At 35.0% G+C, this 18,587-nt stretch overlaps 1 protein-coding gene across 10 annotated transcripts; it reads left to right on the top strand.

Moving 5' to 3' along the window:
- The first annotated feature begins 5,830 nt into the window (after positions 1–5,830).
- LOC112512688 (NADPH-dependent diflavin oxidoreductase 1) lies at positions 5,831–17,457 on the top strand. 10 transcript variants are annotated; one of them, XM_025118777.1, is made up of 13 exons: positions 5,878–5,923; positions 6,013–6,152; positions 7,436–7,513; positions 7,597–7,701; positions 8,139–8,230; positions 10,343–10,527; positions 11,315–11,412; positions 12,490–12,564; positions 13,639–13,749; positions 14,048–14,179; positions 14,870–14,989; positions 15,649–15,865; positions 16,795–17,457. In XM_025118777.1, the coding sequence occupies exons 2-13, from the start codon at positions 6,015–6,017 to the stop codon at positions 17,322–17,324; spliced, it is 1,881 nt and encodes a 626-aa protein (XP_024974545.1). In that variant the 5' UTR covers positions 5,878–5,923; positions 6,013–6,014; the 3' UTR covers positions 17,325–17,457. The 10 variants fall into 10 exon arrangements, with proteins under 10 accessions (XP_024974546.1, XP_024974551.1, XP_024974545.1 ...); XM_025118778.1 differs by having other exon boundaries at positions 5,831–6,152; positions 7,473–7,513; XM_025118779.1 differs by lacking the exon at positions 5,878–5,923 and having other exon boundaries at positions 6,134–6,152; positions 7,455–7,513.
- The last annotated feature ends 1,130 nt before the right edge of the window (positions 17,458–18,587 follow it).

The raw sequence follows: 18,587 nt of genomic DNA on the forward strand, positions 1-18,587 counted from the left end.
ACACTGCTATCCATAAAGTTACCCAATAACAAGGGATCAATATGCAACCAATAAGTTAAGAGAATAGGAATGGCAACGGGCCGGTTCGGGCCGAGTATTGGTATCTCTGTTCCCGAAACCGATAGCTAAAACCGTCTTCGTAACCGCCTCGTTCCCCATCGAGGATCTTATCGGGGATCCCCATCGGGTCCCCACGGTTTCCCAATCCCCATTGGGGAACCCGTTAAGGGTAAAAATCCTTTTTTTCACCGTTGCTTATAACCGAACCCGAAACCCGAACTCGATCTGAAAGTAGATTACAGTTAAAAGTAAATTACATTTTTTTTAAATGTAAATTTAAATGTCTCAAACATAATCGAACAATTACAAACAATGTATTAGATTACAATATAAAACTAAACAAAAATTCAAATATCATACAACTAAAATCACGATTTTTAAACAAATAAACTAGACTTTTTTGTGAGCTTTATTTGGGTTGTTGAGTAAAAGTGGATAGAAGTCTTTTAAATTTTAATGTTATTATTTTCTTTTAATGATATTATATATATATATATATATATATATATGTATATAAATTAAAATTAATATATATATATATATATATCGGGCCGGGCCGGTGATCACCATCCCCGTTAAAATCCTCGAATTTGTCCCCGATACCCCCCGTCCCCGGACCCGGCCCGAAAGTTTCGATTTTTGGTTTTCGGTTTTCACCATCGGTTTCGGGCTTTTTTTTTGCCATCCCTATAAGGGGACCTAAAAATTGTGTTAAGAAAATTTATAGTTACTATGTTGGTAAGATTTTTTTTTAAAATATATTTTATAAGGTCCAATTTCGAGTTAATTCGAAACCAAAAATTTATTTAGGGGCTAACTGTAATTTATTGTAATTAAGATTTAAGTTTAAGATGACAAATAATATGAGAATAAAACATTAAGGGTGCGTTTGGTAAGTGAGGAAGAACGGAACATGTCAAAACAAAAACTTGTTGTCCTCATGTTTGGACATTATACTGCTATCGGGCCGGAAGTAGGTGGATTACTAAACTACATATGTTAAATTAAAACTTTAAAAGCTTCCACAACTCGTTCACCCGCCTACCTGACCCTTGCGGTTGTAACACCCTCAAATCTGTAAAGAGTGACTAATTTGAATTTTTCAATAGTACATCAAAGAAGGAATAAATACTTTTATGAATGTCAACAATTGATTATCTATAACGAAAATCTAGGATTTAACATCAACAAATAATAATTCAAACCTTACACAAAGTCTCTATTAGGGACAGTGTTACTAAACCCAACAACAGTCGTTATCTCCAAATGTGAGACGTCATCAAATAGCTAAAAAAAATTTGCTTTGCATAGTGATGTTCATGTCATTCCCCAACAGGGACTTGATGCACATGCTGACAAGGAAAAAGGGTTATCCAACAATTTTCACCATAATAATAGATCGATAAAATTGAAAGGCTAATTATTTAAAGAAAAATTGGCTCAAATGATCATTTCACACATCCAAATTGGTCTCCTAATCATTTCTCTCCCGGGTTAACCCAAATGTCACTAGTTTTGCAATATTCAGATATGCAATAAAAGGCACAAAAAATCAAATTCAACCAGTTACCATCGCAATTGCCGACCTACCCATCACAATTGCATAGTTGTGTTGAATTTGAATTTTTCTTTTTCTTTTTTGTCTTTAGCTAGGTCTATAGTATTGCAGACCTAAATATTGCGGAAGTAGTGACATTTGGGTTAACCCCGAAGAAAAATGGTTAGAAGACCAATTTGGATGTGTGAAATGGTCATTTGAGTCAATGACTCTTATATAAAACATAATTTCTCAAATGAAAAGTCTTCAATATAAAAGCAACATGTTTTCCAAAGTACATCATTTTCGTGATGAAAACTCGGTGACCAAAGCACTCATTTATCATGAAACCAAAACTCAATACTCACCCGAAACGTGAATAAAGATTAATATTAAAATATTGAAATTATGGATAAAATTCTATTTACCGGAACATCTAAAATATGGATAAGATTCAATAAACCAAAACCATAAATCTCAAAAACCTCCATACACATAACGTCTTCGAAAAACATGGATAAAACTTAATACCCAAAACAACACGGAAAACATGGATAAACTCTATCCAAAACAACACCTTTCGGTGACGGGGGAGACTCATATCCATCGATCGTGGCGAAACACAAAGTAAACCATATATCAAAGTTTATGAGCTCGTATACGGATCAATGGTCATCAAGTTCAACCATTCACGGTCTAACTTCGGTCCCATAGCTTTCACATTACAAGACAGAGACAGTTGATCAAGATCGCAAGTTCACAAGATCACATCTTATCAACACTTCAAAAGCTTGTGCACATCTCATATCCGATTTCATCTTCATGTGGTGTTGAAGTGGAGAAAACAAATAATCCAATCAACAACACAGAAAGAACGGTCATACATTCCAATGTTGGTGGGAAGCAAGGTCAAGTCATACATTCCAATGTTGAGGGGAGCAAGGTCAACTCATTCGACCAGCCAGTGAGGGGAAACATTCAAAGATAAACAAAGAAAAGATCAATGACATTTGAAGAACCGGTTGAGGATAGAAGACAAAGAAAAGAAGTCATAAGAATAAAACAATCATTTGACCGTCTTCATCTACAACCTCCGAAGTTTAGCTATAACTTTATATAAACTCACGCTCTGCTAAACTCATGTTTAATAAATTATTTACATATTGTTTGTTTAGTTAAGTTATGCATTTTGTATTCCCTTGTACATTGCATTGTAATCTGATTAAAAAGAAAAAAAAAAGGATAAAAGAAAACAAAACAAAAAGAGTAAAAGCCTTAGAAAGAGAAAAGAGCACAAACATAAGGCAAAAGAATCCAAAAGGGATCATTGTACTTATGAGTTCATAATTCTATTTTCACTTATAAGTTTCAGCACCAATTTTTCTAAGTGTTTTGTTAACAGTTGTCTATTTGTATTATTAACAAATAGGGGGAGATTGTTTGTCTCAACCATCTGATTTGTATATAATACACATAAACATCAAACTAAGCACCTAGAAAGAAAAATTATTGTTTACCTTGACTTACACGGTACATATCTGATATATTTTACTCATCGGATATTATTTTACCTATCATTCGATCCTGTTGTTTAAAGGATTCAGATATAGCTCTTATTGGATATATCAAAAACAATTGAGTATAACTAAATGCATATGGTTTATCTTAATCTGATTGATTGTTATGTCAGTAAAGGATAACAGTCTCATTATACTCATAGCATATCTGATGTAACTACTTTACAAGATAATGTAGCTAGTAAGTGTAATGTATAGCTTATATATTGGACATAGTTAAAGGTAAGATTTTTACCTGTAAAGTCTTGTAACTATATGTATTTATCCAAGAGTAAAATGCCTTGAACAAAATCGAAGACTAGTTAAAGTAAGGTCAAGATCGTCACCAAAGCGGATTGGTTTGTCATTTAGCCGAAAGAAGATTAGTACAAGATAACAATTCAACTAGTAGTCTGACAAATACTACTACTGACAAGCCAAATCTTGAAGTACAGACTTGGTCAGCAAGTTTGACTCACCAACTCACTTGCTTGCTTATTTGGTATGAGAACATGTATAACGTGTCAGCCTAAACAAATCCAAAAGCACCATGTGATTGGCACTTTGCTCGCTTTATGTTCCCTCGACATACTAAAGGAGGATAGTAAGTTAAAATTACGTGTACATCAAACTCAAATGTTGAAATGAATAATACTAGATTACATGGATCAACCAAATAAAGAAGACATACATAAAAGTTGGACATAATGCATTTGATGCAATGATGGCTATAAAAGGTCACTGTTGCATACAACATAACTCAGAGTCATCTTCTAGAGAATTTCATTGGTTTTTGAATCTGAAAGAGAACCTCCTCCCTCCTCTTTCAGTTTAGCAAATTTTGTGACAATCAAATGGTTTAGGATCATATGTTTTGACTTCTTAGTTTTTGCAACATATCTATAATTCTATATTTTATATAAATTATAGAGCAAAAAGTTAAAAAGTGAAAATATGTTGTGTTTGTATTCACCCGCCTTTTTATAAACACTTCATGTGAAAGTCATCACTTCCTAGTACCAACGATATATATATATATATATATATATATATATATATATATATATATATATATATATATATATATATATATATAATACGAGAAGAAAATCAAAAGAACCCTTCTAGATTATACAGCGATGCAACCCACCTATCCACCATCCTTTTTTTTTTTGAATTAAGGGTAGTTACAATCAATCAGATGGTAACCGTTGATGATCAATGGATGTTCTTGATTTGGTTGTAAGGGTTGTAGGGATGTAAAATGTTACATAATAACCGACCTCTATATATATTATATCTATTTTAATCAAACTTTGTATGGCAATGTACCTTCTCTCTCTCTCTCTCTCAAGTCTCAATTATGTATGCGTGTGCGTCTCTTTCTCTACTGTATATATATATATATATATATATATATATTTGTATGTGTGTGTAGGTTGAAAGGTTCATTTGAGAAGTGGTAAGTACTTAAGAAGTAAACAAGTGATCATAACTCTTCATTTGGTCAATATTTGCGGCTTCGACAGTGAACTAGATGATTTTTACAACTATTAATTCCTTGCATAGGTATGCGGAAGATAGAGGGTAGTTTTATGACTTTTATAAATACCTAGCAAACAAGTTCATATGTGGACCTGCGTGATTCACATATGAACTATATGTTTATATGTAAACCCGTTAAGTAGTTCACATGTGAGCTATTCAACTGATTCACATATGAACCCACGAGTTAATATGCGAATCATTTAATTAATTCATACGTGAATCAAAATCACAAGATAATAAAGAGTAAGGATGACAATCAAATGATCACTAGATGACGAAAATGAGATGGGCTTCTATGGTTTTGACTTATCGTTTCTAGATGAAAAATTTAATTAGATTTAAGGTTTTATTTTAGTAAATATTATAATTATAAATATAAAAGATTAGCAAAAAAATCATATACATAGTTGTTCAAGTTTTGTACGGGTTCGGAACGTTGATCTTGAGATCCTAATTGAACCCGCTATAAAACTCGGGTTTCAGACCTTAGATAGTTCGGGTAATATGGGTCGGGTAATGTCGAGTTTTTTCGGTTGGACTTTTTGATTTTCTTGGATTGGATCGGGTTCTGCACAACCCTACTAAACACCGCTTATTCTTTTGGAATTTGATAGTGGGCTTGGCCTGTTGTTTGCTCCTCCTTTCAAAAGTAAGCTCTTCCACAAAATCAAATATTTTCGATACACCGAATCTGATAGAATTCTCACTAATTTATCACTGGTTGGCGAAACACAAATTGAAAGACACATTTCTGACGTCATTTCTGTTGGTGTTATTCTGTTTTAGTTTGGGATTGTTTATTTAAACAACTTAATTTTTTTTTTGTAAAAATATGTATCAACTTATGTGGTGTTAAACTTAAAGTTTTATAAAAAATGTTTGTATCATGTTACGGTGGTACCAAGTGGGTGTTTAAGATTGTTTGTAAAAACAACTTATTGACTTATTTCGATATGACACTGATAATAAGTATTTTTGAGTGTTTAGATAAATAATACCAAATCGATAATAAAAAGTTTTTGAAGAAATTAAAGCTAGTTGACCCGTGTTTTTATAGAAAATGTTGTTTCAAATAAGCAAATCCCAAACACCGAACATAATAAGTTTGATAGTTTTTTTTTTCATCGTCGCCAAAAACAGGGACCAAGGGTTTGATCGTCGGCCAGGTTTCAGTTGGAGGTCGATTCGATTTTGCAGGTGGAGGTCAATCTCGATTTTGCAGGTGAAGATCGATTTCAATGGTCGCTCGATTTTCAAAGTTGAGTCTAAGTTAGAAAGTTCCCCATCCAAACACTAAAAACTGCTTATTAGCAATGGAGAAAGCTCGACCGCTATTGATTTTATATGCTACTGAAACCGGCAACGCTTTAGACGCAGCAGAACGATTAGGTCGCGAAGCTGAAAGAAGGGGTTGCCCTGTTCGTTTATTTTCTCTCGACGAATTTCACCCTGTAAGTCTTTATGCAATTACACAACCGTATTTTTCAAAATTGGTACTTCTGCTTAGAATTATTTAGTTCATGTAGTTTGTTTTTAAGGAATTTAAGAAATTTGACAAGTTGCATGACAAAGTGCAATTTCTTGAAACCGTAAAAATTAAAAAAAAATGCAATCTTTTTATGTGGACGGAAGGAGTACAAGAATAGGACTTTGTTGCAATCATGTAGCTTGGGAATCTTGTTGGCCTGTGTTATGCGTTTTTTCTTTGTTGCCGAGTGTGTTAATGCATTTAGTTAGTCTACACAAGCATGAACATGATTAAGTGACAAATTTATATGGTAACACCGACTATTATAATTTGATGCACACATACATGGCTGATTCAAAAGCATCATGCATTATGCTTGTTCTAGTTTCGGCCATCGTTTGATGTTTGTGACTATTGTAATTTTCTAGAACGAACAGATTTTAATGTGATGGTTCATTGGGACTTGGTGCTCGGTGTCTCTTGAAGCATCAGGTTTCTAGTTTGAATCCCACCAGGTGTTATCAACTTCTTAAGGGCCTACCTCTGCTGGCTCAAAGTCATAAAGTTTGCTTGGGGACTTGGGCTATGTGGAAGGGGGGGGGGAGGTGCATGAATCGACCCCATGGACTAGTTGCGTCATTTTTTTCATCGGGTCCGGGTAGAGACCAAAGATCTTGAGTGAAGGTGTCTGATATACCTCGACTATATCAGAAAGTCTATGTCGAACGAATATTACTTTCCCCTTCAAGTTCATTATGCTTTTAGACTTTAAGGTAATGAGTTTTTTTACTAAAGAAATGACACTATTTCCAGAGTGGGATTCTTTAAAGTTGTGCGACTATTATCTTAGCAATTTAAAAAAAAGATCTTGTGTAAGACAAGTATCTTATTTCCTAAAGGTGGACTTAGATTTTTCCGTTACCAAGTGATTGGTCTAGTTTGAAAGGCAAGTTTGGGTATGAATTTCACCTGGGTGATTTCTCCATCAGCTCTTGTGGGTTACAATTCAGGGCGAGTATACTTTTGAGGAAACAATTCCAATATGCTATTTTATTTTGCAATGTAAAGAATTGTATATTGTCACTAAACTTATTTCTTCTTCTATTCAGATCTGAATAGTAAAGACCTCTGTGTTTTTTTATACTCATGGGTTTGTACATTTTATTACAAACACCTAAATTGTAATTATTTGTTTTCTCCTTTTCACATATTTTAATCAATGAGTTATGTGTTTCTGCTATGCATACTGCTTGTGGATTACGTCAGAGCTCCTTACCTAGTGAAGAATTTGTAATTTTTGTAGTCTCCACGACTGGACAAGGGGATACCCCGAACTCCATGAAGGTTGGTTATTGTTACTGCTTTGAGTTTCAAAGGTTGCTTTCCTTAGTGTTTCTTCATTTTAATTTCTGATAACCCATGTTTAGGCGTTTTGGACGTTTCTTTTGCAAAGAAGTTTAAGCCGACAATGGCTCGATAAAACACACTACGCGGTGTTTGGATTGGGGGATTCAGGTTACCAGAAATACAATGTAAGTTGATTAAGTTACAATATATGTGATTTTTAAGATAACTTCCTGCTTCACTATCTTATCAATACCCTGACTTCCTGTACATCATATATATGCTCCATTCTACCATAAAACTGATGGGATGATTTACTTATCACTTTGGATTTCATACTCTTGTAAATTATATGTCGGTTAGAATGCATTATCTTTATTTTTGTTTATTAGAACGTTATATATATTGGAACATCACCTAATCTTTCTATTTGGTTTGTTTCCTATTTTTTGGTTGTATTTGGTGTCTATTATTATATGTAAGATTTTAGATATTCAACTTCTTGAAATATATTAGTAATTTAGTACTAGTAAATTATATATGTTTTTTTTTTTCTGAACTTTCAGGTGATTGTGGTATTACTATTACAATTGTGCAAAAAGTTACGTGTGTTACTTTGTTTCAGTTTGTAGCAAAGAAGCTTGACAAACGACTTGCAGATCTTGGGGGTAAAACAATCATAGAAAGAGGTCTGGGAGACGATCAACATCCTTCAGGGTATCTTTCTGTTACTTCCGATTTGTGTACAAGTTTGTTGCATAATCTATCAGTTTTATCTATAATAGGTAAGATTGCCATATGTGTTACCACTGTTTTGAAACTTGCGCAAAAAGAAACCAAGAACTGGCAAGTGATGAAATATGAATATTGTTTAACTTTATGTTCTTTGTCTTTGCAACGCCTGTCAACTGGCCAGCAATTTTATGTTAATTGTCTTTGAAATGCTTGCCAACTGCCCAGTGGCATAGTCTTTTGTCATATCATAGGTACAACATGGTTTTTTAAGTGTCTAAGTCAATGCCATGCAAAGGAATTCATCACAATAAGAGGTTGAGGAAATGCACTTATTTTCGACACAGGTGTGCTTTCTTATTCATTATTTTCCTTAAAATGGTCAACAAGTTGCTAAACTGATGGCGAAAGGAGACTTGAGCTTAAGGTTGTGAAGATCCAAATTAATACCACTAGGCCAAAGGCCTTATTTTGTTATCGTACCAAACCTAGTGCACTGGATCAGAATTCCATAATTAAGAGTGCTTGAGTGAGAGTATTGATAGGATAGTTATGGATGATCCCTGAGAAGTTCTCATGTTGCAACCCTTCTTAAAAATTCAGTTTTGCCCAATGTGCTCCAACAGCAATTTTTGAATTAGTTTTATTTTACTCACTTGACACTTCTTATGGTAAGTAGAGTTTGAGAAGTCTTGTTTTAAGCCAAACTTCTTTGGCAGTGTACATGTATATGACTACTAAAGGTTAACATTCTCTTTATATTGTGGCGCCTCCCCAAAGTGTCATGCTGTATTGCTCAAGGGCTACGTTAGACATACTGTATATTGAATATTGTCGAGAATTAAGAAGATAAAATTGTATTTCAATCTAAATATAATACAGCATCGACAATATATACAACTATGACATCCAAGAATGCAAAGTATTTTCTGATCCCGTGAATTATGGGATGCTCAAACAAAATGTAAACTCCGCTATATAGGCCTAATTTTAAGGGATCTAAATTAATTTCTAACATCTTGTTTTCCTACATTCACCCTCAAGATGGTGAATAGATATGCTCCGTGAAAAATCATCTCATTTGACTTTGTTGCTGCTGTTCGCTGCTTGCTAGGCGAGCCACTACTCACGTTTAAAGTCACACGTTCCAAGTGACTTGTTCAGGGCTTCATGTGACTTATGTCAAGTCACATCTGAAGTCGCATGGACAACTCTTAATACATTGCAAACAACTTGTTAGGTGACTTGCACCTAGTCGCGTGCTTCTAAAGAACTGGGCGACTTGTTAGGTGACTTGCACTAAGCTGCATAGTGCATCCAAAGTCGCCTGTGTCCAAAAGTGGGACCAGGCAAGATCTCAGGCAAATCCAAGTCGCCTTCGAAGTCGAATACGAGCACCAATTTGGTAAATTAGGCATTAGGTCTAAATATTTGAGATGTTGGATATTTGAAGGTTTATTCATTCAACTTGTATTGAGGGAAAACACATTTTGAGCACTTCTTTGAGTGTTCCAATTTGCAACTTATTGCTCATTTGTTTCGTATTTCTCTCGTTTGTAGCCTCATTTGATTTGTGATATACAATTGGCCTCCTCTGTTTGTGGACATACATTATCACAGCAACAGTGGAACCACACAAGTGTTCGTGTTGCTATTTGCTTTGATTACCACTTTCATGTTATTGTGTATGATTATTTGTTTATTGGCCGTTTTATCGAACTAGTGTACCCGATCTAATTTGTTCCGCATTCGGTTATTGGGATTGGGTTACGTTTATCTAGTGTTGGGACCGTGGCATTTGGTAAATATTCCCAACAAGTAGACTGTTAGCATGCATTGTGGTATGGAGTCCTATTTTTTTCTTAAAAAATCCCATTTTATAATTTATTTTTTGCTTGAACGCAACCTTTTTTTCTTTTGTTTCCAAAATATTTTCCAGCTTCTACCTATTAGTGGTGAATGAATAGATGTCAAAGGTTAACCCTTGTGTGCCTAACTGTCATATTTTTCATGCTGACAGAAATTATTGTAGTATATGTTGTTCATGTAGTATATTTCAAATAGGAAAAATAAAGGTGGTTTAATTTTCTTATGCAGGTATGAAGGGGCCTTAGATCCATGGATGTTCTCTTTATGGACTATGCTGTATAATGAAAATCCACAACTCTTCCCAAAAGGTTTGGATGTTTTTGTGTCTGATCTGAAGATGCTCGATCAACCCAAAGTAGAAATAACATATCTTGACTCTGATGGAGGGTATTCACGATCTTCAGCGCAAATCGGTAATTAGCATGTTTGGTCTCAGTTTCATATTTTTCCAACCTCAACTTTCCATCATCTACTGTATTTCCTTCTTTATCCACAGCTTTTCCCAACCACAATTTTTCATCATCTACTGTTCTCTCTCTCTCTCTCTCTCTCTCTCTCTCTCTCTCTCTCCCTTTTTGGTAGTGGGGTGGGGGAAGGGTGGACTGTGATGCAGTTAGTGGATTGGGGAAGGTCTGATTAGACAAGTGCGTACTTTTCAAAGGGTATATCAAGTAAGTTACGGAGGTCAATATGTCAAAATCTCAATGTCTTTAGATATCTGTCAAAGCAAGTGCCTCTGGTTTCTCCTAATTATATGACTATAAGAAACCAAACTCATTAGAAGATTTCAAGGGGTGTACGTGTTTTCCTCCGAGTAAAATGTACGTGAAAAAGCTAAATTTTCAACAAGAAATTAGATAAGCTTCACATAAATAGCTGTTCATTTGAAACAGTTATTGTAAATAGCTACTATTTAGATTAACAAGCCTCTGGAAGAAACATGAAACTCTTATTTTTCCTTAGATCTTTGTCTGGTGTAATATATTGTTGAGGTGGGAAATCTTGAACTTTCTTCAACCTCACTTGATTTAATAATTTGTTTGGCCTAGTGTTGAGGATATAGATGAAAGGAGTTGCTGAGCATGCATGGTATTTATTATACATATGTAGTATATTTTAATTTGTCACTTCCTATGCCACCAAAGCCAGTTTATTAAGTATTTTAATAACTTGCTGATAATTGAATTTTTTTGTTCACAGATTTGAAGTCACTTGAGAAGGAAATAGTCAGGTCTCGGTCAATGTTATCTGGGAAAAAGTCCAATGATAAGAGTAAACCTGACTGCTTTATGAAAATGGTAGTGATGGAATTCCCTAGTATCTATGTGCTTGAAGTATTACCTTATGAGCAACAGTATCTCCAAAACTTTTTTAGGTTCAGTATTAAATGACAAAGGAATTTAAGAGAAAAAGGGTGAAATAAGGATGTTTACCGTATGAAAATAGATGGATCTTGTGCTATGTGTAAAGTCATTGAAAGTTGTTTACAGTAGCTTGTAACTGTGAAGAGGTTTTAATAGTCTGTTGACACTTAACATGCATGATTTGGATGGTAATTGAACTGTCTGAACTCTGGGCAAAAAGTCTACACGTCTTGCTTGTATGATTTATATATTTGCTTGGATATGATTGCAATGTGTAAATTTTTATATCTTAACTTTTCTTTATAGATTGATGCACACTCACACCCACACCCACACCCACACCCACACCCACACCCACACCCACACCCGCACCCACACCCACACCCACAGATGCAGACAACTGCCTCTTATGCTGCTTGAACCATCAACCTTGAGGTTTCTCTGGTGGAGTTCGTTAGCTCAGGATGGATGACTCTTTGTCATGTATCCATGAAGCACAAACTTGAAACTTGTGTAACGTATCTGGCCTAAGATGTACTTCATTGAGCGACCTTCATTAATCAAAATAATAAGTTGTTAATTTCAAATATTTTTATGAGGGTGTTCAGCATTTTATAGATTATATATTATTGGTAATTAATTTTGGTTGATGCTTCATATTCATCTGAAAAAGTGTAAACATCAACATGAAAGGACTTGCAAAGACTTGTATGGTCTGCTTTGTTTCATGCTGCTTTATGTTTCAACTTCCTTTGTCAAAAGCTTTTAAGGCATCCTTGAAAATCATATGTTCACTTTTGTTATCTATAATTTGAATTGTCATAATTTACGAAGGAGTAGAGACATTATTCATAGGGCTGGGTCTCTGCTGACTTTTTGACTTAAAGCTGCACACAAAGAACTATAAGTCTATGACCACCTGCTAGGATTTTATACGAGTTTTAATGACATTCTTATCAACTCCTCTTTTTTCATCATGCTACTATAATTATACCATTGTTACTGATAAAGGTGAAAAGTCTTCCCTTAAGCAGAGAAGGTTGCGGCAAAGATGTTCGCCATTTTGAATTTGAGGCGCTTTCATCTGTAAGTACGATATTAGCATTCCTTTCTCACAAGTTCACAATGGAACAGCTTCTCTTTATTTTTCTTGGAAGTAAGCACTTTGATTAGCAAGCCTACTATTTTATTTAGTTAGCTTGGACAACATTATTTTATTATTACTTGGCAAATGGGGATTCCATATACAAGTTGGTTCATAAGTGTACCAAAAAGCTCAAGTTGCCAAAGGGCTGTTGGCCCAGCGGTACCCAATAAGGCGGTAACCCAACTTTTCTGGAGGCGAGGGGTTAAAACCTGACCAAAGGTAGGGAGTGTGTGTGAGTTTTGCGGTATATAAATATTATATACTTCGAAAAAAAGCTCAAGTTGTTAGATCTTAGACATATCTGTATAATCAATTCTCTGTTTGTTTTCTTTTTGTTTTTTGTATCTCTAGTGTAGGATTTCTGCCCACATATGGTAGATGTAGGGCCTGTTTGTTAGCAGCTTAATGAGCTTAATGAGACTCACAACTTATTTGGTCAGCTATGCATGACTCTTTGGTAGTGGCTTAATGATATTGAAAGTGACTTATTTAGTAAGCTTCTAGGGGGAAACTTTATGCAGAAAGCCAAGTTTTTTTTCCAAACCCGTCCCTCCCAATTAAGAAACATGCTCATTTCATCTATGAAAAAACCCTTCCAAACAAAAATCTTTCCAATCTATACAGCAGATTTATGCACACAGACATCTTTATCCATACAAGACTTAATGGAAAACCAACCAATCGGCCCCGTAGTCAGTCTCCGTCTTCATACGCCTTGGGTTTGACTCAAATTCCATCATGCTATTTAACATACACAACTCTATAACTACAAATATTGTGCTATACCAATTGATAACCAACTCATGCAACTTTGCCCATAACTAGAAGTTTATTGGATCAACCAAGTTCTTTGTTCAATCTCCCAATCAAAAAATTCAACCTTACCTCTAAGCGTGCCATTGTAATTCCTCAGTACATATTGGTTGTTTTTTAGTTATTAAGTTCTTTAAACTGTTTTAAACCAGAATCCCTCTGAATCTCTGATAAATTTGTTACTGATTTGCTTCTTTCAGACTATTCAGTACGAAGTTGGCGATGTTCTTGAGATTCTACCTGGACAAAGCCCTGAAGCCATAGATGCGTTCATGAAGCGTTGTAATTTGAACCCTGAGTCATATATTACTGTGAGTATTTGTTTCTATATATCCAAGTTATTTCTGTTTTCTACATGGATTTATTTTGCTTGTTACATGTTTCTTATTCTATAAAATATTTCGTCATATGGATGCAATTTTGAAGTCTTTTAAGTTGTAACATGTTCCATAACAGCTATTTAAAAATTGCTGCATCTTTTACCAAACGATGCGATTTAAAGCATTTGTATTCATTTTTTTTTTATCTTTTTACTCTTAGGAAGTGAATTATGTTGGAAGCTTCTTCATAATGAATAGTTGTGCATATGATATAGACTTTGGGTTTCAGGTTAAGCCTAGAAATAAAGAGGATTGTTTTGAGGATGGTGTAAGTGCCTCAAAAGGTCCCATAAAGTTAAAAAGGTTCGTTGAGTTGACTATGGATGTTGCATCAGCGTCGCCCAGACGTTACTTCTTTGAGGTAAAGTGTCTGAATAAGTTCTATATTCTTGTATCTCAATTATACATCATCCCAAATATACTGTAATGGTTGGCTCATCAGATTGTTGGATTTTACAATTTACTCACTCCATGCAAAATAAATGTCCAAAATGAAAAAGGCACACATGTTTAGGAATGTGTAATTAAATGACCTAAATTTTGTAAAAATTGCTACTTCATCCTAGTCCTTGATGTGGTTGCAAAAGTTAATTCTTCTACCAAATTCCCGAGTCAAAATTGAAAATGATTATTATCCTCATACTGAATCGTCAATCTTGTTACTGTACCATGTTTTCCGGGTTGTCTTATCTTTGGGCGAGTTCAAACGAGAAGACGGTCAACTTACGGGAAAGGCTAGAACGACCAAATCGCATGTGATACTATAGTAAATCACTTGTGATTAACAACATGTCTAGAAGGGTCGCGTTGACCAGTAGCCCGTGTCTTTCTGGACATGTTGTAATTCACATGTGATTTACTACAGATCACATACGATTTTCCCGTTCTCGTGTTCTCGTAAGTTGACCGCCTTCTCATTTGATCCTTCCTATATATATATAATAAAAATTGCTTCCATTTGCCTCTAGTGCTATTTGATTTTAGTTTTCATGCCTCATTGCTAAGGGTGGATTTTGATTACACGAACCATGCTGATGATTGATTCTTCTAGGTGATGAGTTTTTTGGCTAGTGCTGAACATGAGAAGGAGAGGCTCGAGTATTTTGCCTCACCCGAAGGACGAGATGATCTCTATCAATACAACCAGAAGGAACGAAGGACTGTTTTAGAGGTAAATATGTATTCAACCTGAAATTTGCTTTTTGTTCTTATTTAGGAACTGTATAGCCATTATTTCTCTTCTTAATTTTATTGATATTCATCATTCATATAATCTGTACAAAAATGTTGACCATTAGCCGGCTTTCTGAAAAAACAAATTACTCCATCATAGGTGTCAACGTTTCTATTTTAGTTTGTCCAAAAAAATAAGTTCCACTTCCAAAACGAAGTGCATACTTTTCAATTATACTCTTAATTATGAGATGATGAAATTCATTACTGTCTATTATTAAGAGTAAAATTGTCATTTAGTTAATTAAAGTGCAATGATGACAGTTCTAAAACTACACGCCTTTTTCATCGTGGACATTTCTTTTGGGATGGAGGGAGTAAAATAATTCCATGGATCAAAAGTCCAAAATCAATAACCAAATCAAACAAAACTAACCGAGCATATCCCAATCAGGATGTAGGTCCGTAGAGGGTGGGATATACACAGATCTGTCATCTACCCCAAATCAATGTTAACAGTATTTTATGGTGGTTGCTAATGGATAAGAAGGTACTTTTTGGTTTTAAGTTTGCTAAAAAAGGAAATATTGCATTTATTTTGGACATTTCACAAAGAAGAGTGTTGCATTTATATACTCGAGTTCCGTCATTGTGCAGGTACTCGAGGATTTCCCATCTGTGCATATGCCATTTGAGTGGTTGGTGCAGCTGGCTCCTCCTTTGAAAACAAGGGCATTTTCGATTTCTTCTTCTCCTTTGGTTCACCCTAATCAAGTACACCTCACTGTTAGCATAGTTTCATGGATAACTCCTTTCAAGAGAAAACGGACCGGTCTGTGCTCCAACTGGCTAGCTACACTCGATCCTCACCAAAGTATGTAACCTCCCTTTCTCGATTTCTACGTGCTCCCTCTACACACTAGGCACTGTGAACCAAAGGATCCCAGTATATCCTGCTCTCGAGCAGGGTCTGAGGGGTGAGATACTGAGATGTATAAAGAATTGTCCTCTTATATATCCCAACGGATAGAGTGCTTGTTTCTGTGAACTTCCCCCCCCCCCCCCCCTTCAGGTTTTTTCATGGAAACAATCGCACCACTCTTGGGGGCTGCTTGTTAGCAGCTTAATAAGACTCGCAGCTTATTCGGTCAGCTATACATGACTATTTGGTAGTGGCTTAATGATATAAAAAGTGGATTAATCAGTAAGCTCCTAGGGAGAAGCTTTATGCAGAAAGCCAAGTTTTTTCCAAACCTGTTCTTCCCAATTAGTACATGCTCATTCCATCTATGAAAACCCCCTCCAAACATAAACTTCCTAATATTTATAGATGGATTAATCCACATTGACAACTTTATCAATATAAGACTTGTGGGAAAACCTTCCAAATGGCCCCTTATGGTAGATGTAAGGTCTGTAAACATCATATCCCTGGACCCCACCTCCAAGGAGGGACATACCGGGTTCATTATCTTTTTTCTCTTCATATTTGTATTTGCATTTGGTGCAAGAATGTCACTGAACGGGACTGCACTGGACAGGACCGGATGAGATAGGGAAGTGAAATAATCGTGGAAGATTTTAAGGTTTTAATTTGACATGGATAGTTTAGTAGTTTACCAGTCTTGTCCAATGTCCCTAATTTTTATTCCACCTATTTTGGTATGACAAGAAAAATGCATTTTTGTCCCACTTAGGTCACGTTCTGTGTACTGTTTTGTTCTGTCCTGTCCTGCATTGCATTACCATTACCAAACGCACCCTTATTATTTTTGCTTCATGGTCTATGTTGTTCATGAACAGGAGTCTGCATACCAGCATGGTTTCACAAAGGCTCTCTTCCTTCACCCCAACCCTCACTCCCACTCATCCTCATTGGACCCGGTACTGGTTGTGCACCTTTTCGTGGATTTGTGGAGGAACGAGCCTTCAAAGATCATATATCCCCAACTGCTCCAATTCTTTTCTTCTTCGGCTGTCGAAACGAGCATAACGACTTCTTATACAAAGATTTCTGGCTTTCTCACTCACAAAACGGCGGGGTTCTTTCGCAAGAAAAAGGAGGCGGCTTTTATGTCGCTTTTTCACGAGACCAACCACAAAAGGTGTATGTCCAACACAAGATGCATGAACAGAGCGGAAAGATTTGGGATTTATTGAGTAAAGGGTGTGCGGTTTATGTTGCGGGTTCTTCGAATAACATGCCGGCGGATGTGTTAGCGGCTTTCGAGGAGATCGTGGCTCAAGAAAGCGGTGTGTCGAGGAACGCCGCCATAAGGTGGCTGAAGATGTTGGAGAAAGGTGGCAAGTACCATGTTGAAGCCTGGGCTTGAGTTTAGCTAATTATTTTTTACATATTTTTTTCTTATAGCTGTCTACTTGTATGCAACTATCTTACTTTAAGATATGACATGATATACCGGGTTTGTTTGATTCGTACTGATTTATCTGCTTGGTTCAATCGGATGGGAGTATGAATTTGGTTAGATAGATTGTTTACCAAATTGATGCAATCTGATTCATTTACCAAACGCTTACTCGGGTAAGTGAAGATCAAGTTACATTACCTTATCGGATGAATATGTAAGGACCAAAAATCTTATCCGGTAGACAAGGGCCAAGAGTTTTGCCCGGTAAGTGAGGGCGATGACTCTTAACACGGTAAGCGCTTACCGGGTAAACTATTGCATATGATATTGTTTTTGTGGACTAAAATCTTAACTGGTAAGTAAATGATAGTGTTTAAATTTTATCGATAAACACTTACCGGATAAGTATTTGGTAAACAACCACTTAGTTTATTTCTAACTAAATGATATTTTGGCTGTAATATTGAGGTTTAATCATCTTTGAACCCTATCTTTAGATAACTGTAATAACTATTATTGTTTTATATGATTTTTTATTTAATATTAAAATTTATTATATTGATTAATATGTATTTGTTTCATATGTATTCAGTTGACAATGTGAAACCCTTTAGTTGTATTTTTTTGTTTTACAAATACATAAAAATGGTATTTTTGTGAAACATATATATGTTAACACATGATAACTGGTTTGCAAGATTATCATAATTTTATACGTTCTCAAATAAAAGCATTGTTAATATTATATTTATATTAATTTATGATACAATATAAATTTCATTTTTAGGTTTCCTAACTCTGGTTTTCAACTTATTTAAAAAGTTAACAATTTAAAACATAATCATATATTTAAAATAATACACATTATTCGAACTTATAAACAATTAATAAGTATAAATATATAATTGAAAAACTATACAAATTAGAAACATTGAAATCATAAATATTTTTTTTATTAACCTGGAATATCCAACCTGTTATACGAGTCGACTAATTCTAGAGATCAGCAAAGATGGTTTTCCGGAGTCGCCGTATTTAAACTTCCGTGATTACAAGGGGATTCTTATTCCTTCTTGGATTCGAACATGTGACTTTCAGACACTTTTAACTTTGAAACCTAAGCTCAAATCAATCTATCACCAATCATAAATATTAATTATTTGATGTTAAAAATTACGGAAATCAAAGATTAATTAGATTTTACTATATTTTAATACAATGAATGAT

The sequence above is a fragment of the Cynara cardunculus genome (assembly GCF_001531365.2).
Source record: "Cynara cardunculus var. scolymus isolate 2C chromosome LG 5, CcrdV1, whole genome shotgun sequence".
Lineage (NCBI taxonomy): Eukaryota > Viridiplantae > Streptophyta > Magnoliopsida > Asterales > Asteraceae > Cynara > Cynara cardunculus.

Coding starts and splice junctions, on each gene's coding strand:
- LOC112512688 (XM_025118777.1), top strand. CDS start 6,015: ATGGAGAAAGCTCGACCGCTATTGATTTTATATGCTACTGAAACCGGC. Junction 6,153..7,435: donor CTCTCGACGAATTTCACCCT/GTAAGTCTTTAT, acceptor GGATTACGTCAG/AGCTCCTTACCTAGTGAAGA. Junction 8,231..10,342: donor GACGATCAACATCCTTCAGG/GTATCTTTCTGT, acceptor TTTCTTATGCAG/GTATGAAGGGGCCTTAGATC.